The sequence below is a fragment of the Acinonyx jubatus genome, chromosome B4 (assembly GCF_027475565.1).
Source record: "Acinonyx jubatus isolate Ajub_Pintada_27869175 chromosome B4, VMU_Ajub_asm_v1.0, whole genome shotgun sequence".
Taxonomy (NCBI): Eukaryota; Metazoa; Chordata; class Mammalia; order Carnivora; family Felidae; genus Acinonyx; species Acinonyx jubatus.
In genome coordinates this window covers 83,311,211-83,325,949 of record NC_069387.1, presented here as the reverse complement: position 1 = coordinate 83,325,949, position 14,739 = coordinate 83,311,211, and the positions used below count along the sequence as shown (strand labels likewise).

Sequence of the window (14,739 nt, the reverse complement as noted above, 5' to 3'; positions counted from 1 at the left end):
AACCTAATTTTACATTGGCCTTTAAAAATTTATTTGAAACTGCTTTGCCTGCGATTGTTTAGTCAAGTACAAGAAAAATATATTTTTTAGGTTGCAGCATTAAACAGTGCCAACAGTTTCTGGAAATAAAATGTCTGATGTAGCTTTTGGATCTAAATAAGCTTTTGGCACTCATCTAGAAGGGCCTGAGCCATGCCTTTCCCATGGTGCTTATTTCACAGTTCTCTAGTCTCAAGATAGGAACGCGATTACTTTGAGACGTACATATGGTGTCCTTAGATTTTTCTGTCACTCCTTCCATTGTGGATCTAAACATTGATATACCAGATGAGAATTTTAGAATAATTCCACGGAAGAAGAAACCATCCTGATTACAGCATGGTATTGGAAGTGTGCAGCATTGGAGTTATCAGAACATTCCCATGCCCCATTCACGCATGTGCAGACACAGAGGTATACATATTCTCTCTCTCTCTCTCTCTCTCTCTCTCTCACACACACACACACACACACACACACACACACTCACAAGTTGTTTTTCTAGAGCACCCAAATAATACATTTCAGTATTTCTAAGCTGTTTTCCTTCTGGGTTTAGACCATCTCCAAGAAACTGCAGTTCAAGAAGGTAACTTTTCCAAAAAGTAATAGAGAACTAAAAATAGCTGTTTGGAATGAAAGAGTTGCTCAGCTCTAATTATAATGTAGCTCCAACAGTGTAGCACAGCGGCCTGATTGATTGTCCACCCGAAACCCCAGGCTGAAGCCAGGGTCTCACAGGAAGTTTGAAAGATGCTTTTTCTTTCACTGCAGGATTATCTTTTTCTGCTGTATCTAAAAATTACTGCTTTTTAATATGGGTTCTGTCTTTGGTAAATGGGTGTTAATTGCTGTCTTTAGTGATAGTGATTTCTTAATTTCCCTGCTGCTTACTCATGGGTAACATGGAAAAAAATCGCACTCTCCCAAAACAAGTAGCATTTAAGTATGATCTCTGAGCCTGGAAGTTCCATAACTGACGTCTTCTTGTATCTGTATGAAAAAAGCATAAGGGGCCTAGGATAACCTATCTTCCAAAATAGCAGTCTCCTCTCAGTTAGTGACTGATAAATAAGTTTCAGTCTCTCTTTGAAGTGAACAAATTAGTTGATAAACACTCTCCCAGGCCATCATTTCAACACTAAGACTGTTAGTCCATCTGTGAAAAATACACAAAGCGTAAAACCTAAGCCCTCATTTGTTTTGGGTTTCTTGGTATTAAAAAGTGAGTAGCTTTTGGACTCTCGAGCCTTAAAATTGTTTTGTTTTCTCCCCTCCATTTTGAACAGATGATTTTCCTAAACCCCAGATCACGGTTCAACCAGAAACACAGTCGGCAATAAAAGGTTCCAATTTGAGTTTTATCTGCTCGGCTGCCAGCAGCAGTGATTCCCCGATGACTTTTGCTTGGAAAAAAGACAATGAACTACTGCATGATGCTGAAATGGAAAATTACGCACACCTGCGGGCCCAAGGCGGCGAGGTGATGGAGTACACCACCATTCTCCGGCTGCGCAGCGTGGAATTCACCAGTGAGGGGAGATATCAGTGTGTCATCTCCAATCACTTTGGCTCATCCTACTCTGTCAAAGCCAAGCTCACAGTAAATAGTATGTGGTCTGACTTTTCCTTTTGCATTTAAAGACGCCTTTTAGATTTGGTTTTCTCTTAATCCTGACCCTGTCTTCTGCTCAGAGTTTCCCACCTAACCCTTCCCTTCTCTGCCTCTCTGCAAAATTAAGAGTCTTGGCATCTATGCAAGCAGTCATTGTGTCGAGGACCCCATCGTGATGGGTAACACAGGACTGAATCAGACACTCTTTGCTCTCCTGGGAGTTCACAATGTATTAGTCTTTTTTTTTTTTTAATTTTTTGCAATGTTTATTTATTTTTGAAAGAGAGAGAGACACAGAGTGTGAGTGGGGGAGGGGCAGGGAGAGAGGGAGACACAGAATCTGAAGCAGGCTCCAGGCTCTAAGCTGTCAGCACAGAGCCCAGTACAGGGCCTGAACTCACAAACCATGACATCATGGCCTGAGCCAAAGTTCGATGCTTAACTGAGCCACCCAGGCACCCCATTTTTTTTCATTTTTAATTTTTGGAGAGTGTGCGTGCAAGCAGAGGAGGGGCAGAGGGAGCGAGAAAATCCCAAGCAGGCTCCATGCCAACCCTGATGTGGATCTCAATCCTACGACCCTGGGATCATGGCCTGAGCCAAAATCAAGAGTCAGACACTCAACCACCTGAGCCACTCAGACACCCCAACGATGTATTAGTCTGATGTGGGGAGGCCATGATGTATGCTGTTAGAGCACACGGCCTTTAATTCTGAGGTCTGGGTTGGAATCCTGCAACTCGTGCTTATAGCTGTGTAACCCTTAGCAAGTTACTTAACCTTTCTGTGCCTCCATTTCCACATCTCCCCCCCCCCGCCCCACATCTTTCAATTAGGAATAATGGTACCTACCTTACAGAGAGGTGTGATCTTCATTAAATAAAATAATTGGTACAGAGAACTTAGCAGAATACCTAGCATATGGTGAGTGCTCACTAAAGGCAGTAAGTATTAGCTAGTGTTAGTAAAATATGTAATTACTTTGTGTGGCTGGTATACGTTTTTATGACTGGAGTCTTACCACTTTATCTTTAATCATTTGTACTTTCCGTGGTAGGAGATTTTCTTGTATGATACATTAATGTATCCATTCTACAAATGATTGCTGAGGCCTGACACATACAATAATTTTGAGTTTAAAATTGTAGGACAAAACACATATCTAAAGTCATAGAATGTTGGAGCCAGGAGAGAGTGGTCAGCGTACAAAGAGATTAATTGATTTGCCCAAGATCTCACAGATGATTACTGAGGGAACTGAGAAGTATCTTGAAAATAGCAGAAAGACCTTCACTCTGAACATCAGGTGACCTGTGTTGTTTCAGCCTGACTTCATCATTTCTGTGTCTGTGTAACCTTGAGGGCACCTCTTCATCTCAGCTTTACATTCCTTATCTTGCAATCAGAAATAACACCAGCCTTAACTATGTCAGGGGCATTGGTAGGTATGTACTTAAAAAAAAAACCAGAAGGGAAATGAACCCCTAAAACTCCATAGCACTGATGCCCATATTCTTTATCTGATTTCAGTGCTTCCTTCCTTCACCAAGACCCCCATGGACCTTACCATCCGAGCCGGGGCAATGGCACGTCTGGAGTGTGCCGCCCTGGGGCATCCAGCCCCACAGATAGCCTGGCAGAAGGACGGGGGCACAGACTTCCCTGCTGCGAGGGAGAGACGCATGCATGTTATGCCTGAGGACGATGTGTTCTTTATTGTGGATGTGAAGATAGAGGACATCGGGGTTTATAGCTGCACAGCTCAGAACAGTGCAGGAAGCATTTCTGCAAATGCAACTCTGACTGTCCTAGGTAAGTGGCTGTTGTCAGGTTCCATGATGTAAGTTAATCTTAAAGATAACTAGCTCCCCCAGAGGCCCTAAGTGTCCCAAGTTGTGAGGGTGAGAGGTAATCCATAAGACACTGCCTTCCCTTGGAGAGGGCAGATGGCTTCTTGGGAGCTCGACGTGGGGAGTGCATTACATCTTCTAGCCTGAGGCCAGTGAGATGAATCTGCTTCTTCTGTTCCGAGGGCAGGAGAAAAGTAAATGCTTTGAAGCTTCCCCTTTTTGGAGTCACCTTTTCCTCTGCCCTCCTCTTCCCATTGCCCAGTCTCTACCAATAATCCTTACACTATAAGAAATATTTAAGGAAAAAAAAACATGTGAGCAGATTGGGAAGGACCTGTTCTCTTTTCGTGGCCTGCCCTGCCATTCTGGAAATCAGGAGTTTGTCTTTTACCTTTTGCCTAAACGGGAGCTTTTTAAGCATTTGAATATGTTAATCATCTGTGTATCTTTGAAAGAGTTGAGCAAAGTAACCTATGAATACCAGAAAATAAAAATACTTTCATAATTTAAATATAGGTTTGGACATCTAGCACTAGAAAGTTTCCCTTTAAAACATTTAAACATTCTGAAATCTTTCCTCCATCAACACATCCCCCTGCTTAAAATTATTTTTATATATCTTCTGTTTCTAAGAAATGTCTAAAATGTTTCACATTGCCCTTCTTCCACAATTCCCAATCTTGCCAAGAGTGAGAGAGGCTGAGATTTAAAAATAGTAAATATTATCCTTAACAGGTGTCACAATAAATGACAGCCAAATAATGAAATGAAATCCCAAATGTTGTATACACATTTAGGCTCTTAAAGAAGTGTACACATTAAGATGTGGAAGAATACATTGTTAGGTGCCAATTTTAGTAAATTGAACTAGTGGGTCTTATGATATGCAAAACCTAATTTCATTTAGATTAAAAGCATAACTTGTCATTTCAGAGACCCCATCCTTTCTGCGGCCCCTGTTGGACCGAACTGTAACCAAGGGAGAAACGGCCGTCCTGCAGTGCATTGCTGGAGGTAGCCCTCCTCCCAGACTGAACTGGACCAAAGATGACAGCCCCTTGGTGGTCACCGAAAGGCACTTTTTTGCAGCAGGCAATCAGCTGCTGATCATTGTGGACTCTGATGTCAGCGATGCTGGGAAGTACACGTGTGAAATGTCTAATACCCTTGGCACTGAGAGAGGCAACGTGCGCCTCAGTGTGATCCCCACTCCCACCTGCGACTCCCCTCAGATGACCGCTTCGTCGTTAGACGACGACGGATGGGCCACCGTGGGTGTCGTGATCATAGCAGTGGTTTGCTGTGTGGTGGGCACGTCGCTCGTGTGGGTGGTCATCATATACCACACAAGGCGGAGGAACGAAGATTGCAGCATTACCAACACAGGTGTGTAAACAGAAGCTTGGCACAGCAGGCCGTCGTCATGTGTGTTTGTGGTCCCGTGGTAATTTTCGTCTAGAATGTGTGTCTCACATCCTGAGGCCATGGCAGAGGGGTGACTCACTTGTTGCAAGCTGCAGAAATATGGTTAGCTAAAAATAACACCTCAGCCCCAAAGAAAGCTGACGTTTAAAGATTAATCCTTTTTGTTAAAACCTCATCAGAATATCCTGTTGGCTGTGAGATACAGCCCAAATCACAGAGTAAAACAGACTCACTCTTTCACATGGTGGTGATGGAGAACAGGAGCAGCCCTTCAGCTGTGAGCTTTACACGCTGACGTAGTTCTTTGTCTTGTCATGTGCGTGCAGCCATCTGGGGAGGATCCTGTTATTAGTGGGAGGGGCTATCACTTGACTAATATGTGCAGACTCCTCTGCTGGTAAATATTAAGTTGGAAAAATGGCAGAAATCAAGCTTAATTCAAGAGCTTAGATACATCCCATGAAAATTCCTAAGCCTTTATTTTTTGAAATTTGGGAGGGGTATTCTGGAGAAGATCAGTAGAAAATGGGCTTGTGCTCGCCGAGCAGCAGACAGAAAGCCCTAATCTTCCTTACCTAAATACTATACAATCAAGATGGGTTTTCAGGAGTAGGTTTACTTGATTTATACAGAAACCCAAACAGTATTTACTGTTCATCAAGGAAGGCTGTGGGGTATGTACGGTCATCCTGGGTTAACAGAGTGCTGTTGTTGGATTGTAGATGAGACCAACTTGCCAGCAGATATCCCTAGTTATTTGTCATCTCAGGGAACCTTAGCCGACAGGCAGGATGGGTACATCTCCTCAGAAAGTGGAAGCCACCACCAGTTCGTCACTTCTTCAGGAGGTGGATTTTTCTTACCGCAACACGACAGTAACGGTAAGTGTTTAAAATGAACACGGGCTGTAGTTGTTTTGAAATAATTTGATGGAAGGCTGAAGTACAGTTCAAGAAATCGATACACTCATATATTCAGGAACTGGCCTAGCATCACTAGCAAAGCTTGAAATTAAATACTTTTATGCTGTTCTCTTAAATACTGGAAAAATCTTTGTTTCTGATAATAATAGAAGACCAATAGAAGAACTAAAGTTTAATTTCCCCATGCAACGCAGTATTTTCTTTACACCGTAAATGCTCTTTGGCCCTGAACGTTCTCCTTTTTTAAATGACGTTAACTGGTTTCATATATGGTCTTAAAAGTCAAATGAGAGGAATCAAATTCTGACTCTTTAAGAACTGTATGGTTTTGGGGCACCTGGGTGGCTCAGTCGGCTTCCAACTTCGGCTTCCAACTTCAGCTCAGGTCATGATCTCACAGTTCCTGGGTTTGAGCCCTGCATTGGGTTCTGTGGTGACAGCTCAGAGCTTGGAACCTGCTTTGGATTCTGTGTCTCCTCTCTCTCTGCCCCTTCCCCACTCACATTCTGTCTTTCTTTCAAAAATAAGCATTAAAAAAAGAACTGTGTGGTTTTAAGAATAACCATGGAGGCAGCATAAGACAAGCACGCAGGCTTGGTTCAAGACCCACTTCTGACACTTACTCCCTGTGTATCTTGGGCATTTCTATAGTACTTATTAGGTTGTTGTGAAATTAAAATGATACTGGAAAACTTCATAGTGCTCGGCACATACTAAAGGGCTCAAAAAGTGAAAGCTATTGACATTCTTTTCAAACATTTTACCATCTTGTCCCACAAGCATTTATGGAATATCTGCTTTGTGGTGGACTCTGTAGGCAAGAGGGAAGATACTTGTTTTCAGTCTCCTAGTATAGTCAGTGATGAGACAAAAATTTCAACAAATAATCACAAAGTGCTTGGCAAGGCAGCGGTGTAGAGATAGAAGATTTGCACACCCAAGTGGGTGTTCTGGTTGGGTTCATTTGGTTGCAAAGGGCAGAAGCCCAAGCTTGTTCAAATGTAGCAGGGTTTACCGGAGACATTTATGAAAGTTTAAAGCAACAGAACTGGAACGCAGTAATGCTGTCACGTGGGTGCTGGGGCTGGAGATTGGTGCTGTCAGCAGCTCCAGAGGCCACCAGCATCACTGATCACATTCTGCACAGTCTCTTCTCTCGAAGACTGCCCGGTTCCTACTTCTCAGGCACATGGCCTATCATGGCATCTCTCACCTGCACCGCATCTCTTGTCCTCCTTCTACTGTGGCCACTGCTAACTGGCATATCATTTCTGGGTTTTTTGGCTCAGATACTCACAGTAGGGATTTTTTTTTTTTTTTGGCCGAGCTCATCTTTGAGCTGGGCATTCAGAGATCATTTGCTGAAGGCCCCTTCCTCATCCTGCTCACCTGTGACATTATGGAGGAAGGGGGCAGTGCTGATGCCATCATGTGTTTCAGACCATGGCTGCTTTAGGTGCTGTACGCAGACACAGATCAGTTTCTCCCGTAAGCCGGGCGGGGAGGCTCACTGAGGTGAACACGTCCGTATGATGGTTAATCAAGTGCTCTTTCTGTAAGATGGCACGGATTTAGTTAGTTACTAATCCATAGGCCTCAGTAAATTTCCTGCTATAAATTTCTGCAATTTATTTCTTTTATATGTCATTCTATCCAAAATTTTTATCTCTAAATAATGGAAAATACCAAAAGTGGAGACAGTGTTGAAGGATACTTGAATCAAATTCATTTGGTGACCGAGATGTCTGTTTTAAAGGAACGTGCAATATCGACAATAGCAGTGAAGCCGATGTGGAAGTTTCCACGGATCCATTCCTTTGTCCCTTTTTGGGATCCTCAGGCCCTGTGTATTTGAAGGGGAATGTATGTGGCTCCGATCCTTTTGAAGCCTATCATACAGGTATGTGGTTTTCTTATCTGAGTTCTGTTTCCTGGAGAGATTTTCAGAAGCACTAACTCTGGCTCTTTCTGATAATGTCCCCAAATTCGAAAGGCTGTGGCCCTGACCTGAGAACAGCTTTAATGGACCACTGTGAGCCCAGTCACATAAAGAAAAAGGAGTGCTACCCATGTCCTTATCCTTCAGAAGAATCCTGTGAACAGAATGGCAGTGATGTAGGATGGCCTTCACATGTGAGGAAATTAATCAACTCCACTTACTCTCAGAATGAAGGACCCGGAATGAAAAGTTTGTGTCTAAACAAGTCCTCTTTAGATTTCAGTCTAAGTCCAGAGCCAGCATCAGTTGCTTCAAGTAATTCTTTCATGGGTGAGTTTATTAACTTAGTAGACCCCTCAACTCAGGACTCACATTCCATGTTGTATGTGGGAGAGCAGTGAGCGCCTCAGATGCCAAACTTGTGAACAGTGTTTTGTCGTTGTTGTTGAAATGGTGTTGTCATGACATCCTGTGAGTTAGTACACGTGTTTCTAAAGGCGGAGTCAGCCACGGGGGATTTTCCTTGATTATATATGTAATCCGTAAGTAAGCCCTAGGAGCTTTCTGGTTAACACTGTGTGTGGCATCATCTAGAACACAAGAATTTGGGGAGTGACTTAGGAGCTCCATTTGTCAGCCATGTGGAAAAAGTGGTTTTGGGCTACGGCAGCTTTTGGGGTGGAGTTGTGCGCGCTGCATGATTGTGGTTTGGGCTGTCTGGTGGTGCTCACACTTGGACCACGGTCGGAGGGTGGACAGCGTCCCGCCTGGCAGCATCTGCCCGTCTGCCAAGCCGGACTGCTTTGGCGGAGGAGCCCGTCAGAGCCTTAAAGCCCAAGTTGGTGGTGGTAGACACTGGCTAGTGCCAAGACTCATTTGTGAGTTTTTTGGTCTAGTGCTTCAGACAGGCAACGGATAGAACTGAGGCCATCTTTTCACTGAGTGAGGATATGGGAAAATGAACCACAAATTATCTTGTTTTTAAAAAATGGAATTTTAAAACCGTTTACCAGCTTTTAAGAAATTTTGTTTTGTCACAGTGTAACTACTTATATTCCTTCTTTTAACAATGAAAATATCTTTTATATGACTGTGACAAGAATTTGAGTCAAATAATATTTTGTTAGTGAAGAAGAAAGGGCAAGGCATAAGGATGATTTTGAGAGAAAGTTTCTGTATCTAGGCACAATTTACTTGTAACCAACAATCCAAATCTCCTTCATGGAAAATTGTGGACCCTTCAGTAACAAAGCTAGGATTTGGAAGAACTTATATTGGGGAACTTCATTGCACAGTGATTAATATTACTGTAGGTTATGAAATGCAACGATTGGACATATGTGTTCATTCGTCAGCTCCGTTCCGTAAGTTCTCTCTCCATAACACAGATGCACATATACCTGAAACCATAAGTGACTTGTACAAAACACTTATTTGTGCTCACTGGGTAAGATGCTCCTTCATTTAAAATGTGTTTTGATATCCATACTAGCCAAAGGACCCATATGTTAAGGGGTCTTTTTTGTTTTGTTTTGTTTGTTTTTTGTTTTCTTTCAGGAACATTTGGAAAGCCTCTGAAGAGAGCTCACCTGGATGCTTTTTCAAGCTTTGGGCAGCCATCAGATTGTCAGCCAAGAGCATTTCACCTAAAAGCTCGTTCTTCCCCAGACTTGGACTCTGAGTCAGAGGAATATGGGAAAGAAAGGACAGATTTTCAGCAAGAAAATCACACGTGTACCTATCAACAGACCTTAGAAAACCATAGGACTCCAAATTTTCAGTCTTATGACTTGGACACCTAGACTGAGTAGGAGCAAAGAAGAGCTCTAACATACTACCTCAAGCAGACTTTTATTTAAAAGAGAGAGAATCCTATGTTTTTAAATGGAGTTATGAATTTTAAAAGGATAAAATGTCTTATTTATACAGATGGACCAAAATTACAAAAAGTTATAAAAAATTTTATACTGGGAGTAACTTTCATATAAGGATACCTTTTTAAACTATTTTAACTTTGTTTTATGTGAAGAAAAAATCTTAATGTAAATTAATGGTATGAATCCATGACTATTTTATGTATTTTTATAATGCCAGATTTCTTTTTATTGAAAATGAGTACTAAAACATTTTAATTAATACCTGTCTTGTACCTTTTTTGAATAGAGGTCACTTCATTTTATTTTGCACATTGCATTTAATAAAATGTGTCATTTTGATCCCAAGCCCCATCTATACAATTACAGTTTTTGTTGTTCTCAACACATTTTAGGCTTAATAATTTCATATTATCATGTCCAAGTTGAAGGAAATTCTACTTAGCACATTAAAATATGAGCCAAAACTGACCATTCTGCCTATCACACAGAGTTGAGGTAATGCAAACTCAAATCAGATTAGTGTATATAAAAGCACATTGTAAACGAAAAAGAGCTACAAAGATTTGAGGTGTATTAATTTATTTCTAACTTTACAAACAAAAGATTTGTTGGTATAGTCTGGTATAATGTAGTGCAACCACCATTGCTTACATCACTGCCCAAGCCATGTTTCTTTAATTATAATAATGCCTTATGTGGCCTGATGCCTTGTGCTTTTCCAAATAGTTTCACATTTACCATCCCTTTAATTATAACAAGAGCATGGTTTACTGCACATTTCTGTAGTTAAAGTGGCTATAACAGAGGTGATTTTCATTTACTGTTCCAGGTTATAGTGGGATGCTGATAGAAATCTTGGCTATATTTTACTGATTTTGTGTTGGATGAGCAGTTCTTATAAAAAAGGTACTTTTAAGCTATTCTAAAGAATTAAAATATTTTCCTAATTTGGTTATCCTGCCTTTGGTAAAAACTGAGTATCAAATCTGTTACTTAAACTATTTAAAATATTTGTTTTAAATAGTATTTAAGTGAAAATGTCATTACATGGTGCATATATACACACAAAACATGAATATAGTCATCTTTAAAATTAAGTGACATTATTTCAATTACTTGAAATAAACTTAAGTCTACTAATTCAGGTGATGAAATTGGATTTTTTGAAGGCAATTCTTGTTTACGTCTATAGTTTAAAGACCAATCCTCTTGCCCAAGAATAGTTAAATATATATGGGAAGAGTTAATGCATAGCACATTAAGCTTTAAAATCCAACCTGATGAAGGTGTGAATTTATACCATTTTCAGTCCTTTGAACTAAAGTGAAAGCAGTTGTTAGAAAAGCAGATTCTTCTCGGAGGATATGTTGGGGGGGTGACGTTTTCCTGCTTAGGGAGTGTCCAGTTTTGTCGTCTGTGAGCCAGAAACGACCCCAGACTGTAGTAAGATTTTCTTCCTTTAATGTAGACACCAGAGTCTAGGACAGGAAGTTGATCCTTCCTTGGACCACCAGTGACTACGTGCAGAGAAGTGATTTTGTATGCTTTGGCTTTATCATATTGCCAGACTTTCAAAATCTTATTAACTTGTCTTCATTATTGCCAGATGTGTTGCAAGCATTGATGGGGGCCTATTCAATGATTAAGAACTTCTTTTAAAGGATTTCATTTTTCCGGACTTAGCCACAAAGGTTTAAATCATTAACACTTGAAATTCAAAAATTATATTCATTCTACTTTAATATGATTTTTCCCTTTTACTCTGTGTGTATATATGGATTACAGATAATTTTAGCTGTGTGGAAAAACAGCTCAATTTCTCTTTGACATTTGCAGGAAAAGAACGTATATAATCACAAAATGAATCTAGTAAGTATTAATATATCCTAGAATAATACAGACTTCAGAAAAAGATAAATACCAAATCATTTAGTTTATGAAAAATAATGCCTAAAATTTTTCAATGTAATCTTTCTGTGCTTTCTGATAAAGACTAATTCACATACAACATATCTTAATAGATGTTCACGCCACTTTCATAGTGTTTTCTTCATTACCAGTGCTAATGATAACATCGTTACTGTGGGTAATCTCAACCTGTTTTTTAAGATATTTGGAGATAAAGGTTATATAATTGTGGCAGGCAACATTAAAAAAATTTTTTTAATGTTTATTTTTGTGAGAGACCGAGTATGAGCAGGGGAGGAGCAGAGAGAGAAGGAGACACAGAATCCGAAGCAGCTCCAGGCCCTGAGCTGTCAGCACAGAGCCTGACTCGGGGCTCAAACCCAGGAACCGTGAGATCATGACCTGAGCCAAAGTCGGACACTTACCCGACAGCCACCCAGGTGCCCCAGCAATATTTTGTAATGTCTAGTCTGTGGAACGTTTACAACTCACTTTCACAGTCCTCTTTACAGAAGCCAGAAATTACTTCTCAGAATAAAGCCAATGGTACTATTTTTAAAAACTTGGTGTCAAAAAGGAAAGTGAATTGGTATTTGTACACACCTGAAGGGTGTTAGTCCTTTTGATTTAATGTGATAGGAAGTAATTTATAACCAACATTACAATAGATGTGCTACAGGGGTATTTTTCAAGAAGGAGAACCAAATATCACCACAGAGAGCCTGCTGTGTGCCTCCCACTCTCGGAATCTGCAGTGGTTGGACTTGTGTAATAGGATAATTTAGAACTCACTATTTTTTAAGACGGCATTCCATGAACATATTGAATAGCTCAGCGTCCTGCCAAAAAAACTATTAGAGTCTTCAAAGAGGGGTATGGTTTCTTCATGAATTGAATTATTTCAATATTTGAGAAATATCCAGTTACCAGAACTTACCTTTTTCCATGAGGCACTTTTTAAACTAATGTATAAAAACAAAGTCTTTTAACAGAGAAATATTGATCCCAATATTTGGGACCATTTGGTTTGTTTTTGTTTTTGTTTTTGTTTTGAGAAATCTGATAATTGGTGTCTTTTAATAAAGATGTTTGATTTAACTTGAGATGTATTACTGAGATAAAAAAAACATGAAAATCTATATTATAGATTGAAATGTATACAGTTTCCCCAAATCTCTCTATTGTAAAAATTTCAAGATAATTTATCATTTCTACCGGTTTTAGTGTCTAGGGTCCAAATTCTGTATCCTCCCAGATGATGATTGATATCCATGAGCCTAAGAAATTATAATCAGTATTTGCATGTAGCCTTTTATTAGAATTACATGTTTTAGTTAAAGAATTTTTAAGAATACATCTTAATAAGGCAAAGCAATCCACAATTGTTACAATTTCACTCTTGGATTTCTATAATTTTCATGTATCTCTGTTGGGTTTTATGGTTGATTTTGGCTTTTAACAAGTAAACTTTTTTTTTAATCCTGTTTAAACATAACACCTAATGCCTTCATGAGATTATTGTCATTGTTTTGGTAGTTACTGTGATATTTCTGCATATGGTTTTGTTTTGATCTATCTACAGCTCAGTGGAAATTCGATAACACACTCTCAGCTGTCAGACATTTCTTATATACTTGGTTGTATGTATATTTTGAATCAGTGATAGAGAAATGAGTAAAATCCTTGTCCTAATCAGAGGGACAGGAAGCAGGTTCATAAATACTTATAATACCTTGCATTAAATGCTATAGCTTTGGCTCCTGTAGCTATTTTTGAACTAACTTTGTAATTTTAATGGAACTATCTACAAGTGTTAAATGCACTTCACTCAGCGTGTCCTAGAACAAGTTGATTATCCAGGTTTCCCACCTGCATCCTGGAACAATTTCATTTCTGGTACTCCCTTCCATGTTTAATCATCAGTAATCACCACTCCTATTGATTTTGCACCTGAATGTCCTCAAGATGGTTTATGCCTTCCCTCTTAGCCCATTGCCACTGCCAAGTTCAGACCCTCATCTGTCTTTTGTCCTTTGTCTCTCTCCTACCCGATTCATTGTTTCACAAAATTAGTTTTCTAAACTAGATCTGAATCGGTCACTTTCCTGTTTAAAAACCATTGATGGCTAAGCTTTAAATCCCATTTATGGTGTATAAGATCTTTCACTCATAGATCCAGCCCACCCTTCAAACCGTACCTGCTTTGCAACCCCCTACTCCCAGTTTTTCAGAGAACAGTACAGTACCCCTGGCCAGCCCCTATGCACCTCTGTGGTTTATATTGACACATGTACAGCCTACAGTTGAAATTTGGCAACAACACTCTTGTCCTTGTGTGTATTTTCTCATTTTTGTTTTTGCAAACTTTTTTTTGAGTACTCTTAGGTGCTATCTTAGATGCTTGGGCTATTAAATATTAAAATTAAATATTTTAAATACTCATAAATATTTTTCTCCAAAGAAACTCCTAGACATACGAAAAAATTATTGTCCTGAAATGTTTATTTTTCTTCTGTTAGAATCCAGAGGCTCCTTGAAAAGCAAGCTTTTCCTTTTTGCCCCACACGTAGCAATGTTTTCCCATAGAACTTCATATGAACTGTCATGAGAGTAGCACAGGAAGCTGTTAGTTACAAAGCCAGCTGTGATGTCATTGTATGAAAAATACTAAGAACAGTTAACCTGTGTGTCAGTAGGACGCCTTCTAGAAAGAACTAAAGGAAGTCAAAAGATCTTTGTTTCTTTTTCAAACAATCACCAGATGATTTGGTCCAGCAGTCAGCAGGAAAATAATTTCCTGTTCAGTTTACTAAAAGTAAACAGGTGGCCAGGTGTGTCAACAGATTTTTATTTGGGTAGGAACTGCACATATGGCTGCCCAGCTACTATATATTTCTCAGTCACCTTGCATTTAGGTGTGTCTATCGCTGTGTGACTTTTCCCCCCAGTGGAATGTGAACAGAAGTAGAAAGCCTGGACACATAACCTTTACTTACAAGCACCCATCCATGTCCTTTTCCTGCAGCTGTCTGATTGGAAAGCCATAGCCGAGAGCTGCTCTTCCTTGACTTCACCTGTAGGAGAGACTGGGTCTCTGAATGGCTGAATGGAATACGGTCTCCCCACCAACCTGGGATATTTGCTTTGAAGACTAGCAACATAA

General features: G+C 40.0%; 1 protein-coding gene across 4 annotated transcripts in view; it reads left to right on the top strand.

The window, feature by feature from the left end:
- Positions 1-12,734, top strand: part of LRIG3 (leucine rich repeats and immunoglobulin like domains 3) — a 51,735-nt gene extending 39,001 nt beyond the window's left edge. For 3 of the 4 annotated variants that reach the window (XM_015073258.3, XM_053226438.1, XM_015073259.3), the window contains 7 exons: positions 1,329-1,649; positions 3,185-3,466; positions 4,438-4,890; positions 5,652-5,810; positions 7,609-7,752; positions 7,846-8,121; positions 9,349-12,734. In XM_015073258.3, coding sequence (XP_014928744.2) covers positions 1,329-1,649; positions 3,185-3,466; positions 4,438-4,890; positions 5,652-5,810; positions 7,609-7,752; positions 7,846-8,121; positions 9,349-9,593 — 1,880 coding nt within the window. In that variant the 3' untranslated portion in view covers positions 9,594-12,734. The remainder of the gene's footprint in view (positions 1-1,328; positions 1,650-3,184; positions 3,467-4,437; positions 4,891-5,651; positions 5,811-7,608; positions 7,753-7,845; positions 8,122-9,348) is intronic. The other variant, XM_015073260.3, reaches the window with a different exon arrangement.
- Positions 12,735-14,739: the final 2,005 nt, after the last annotated feature.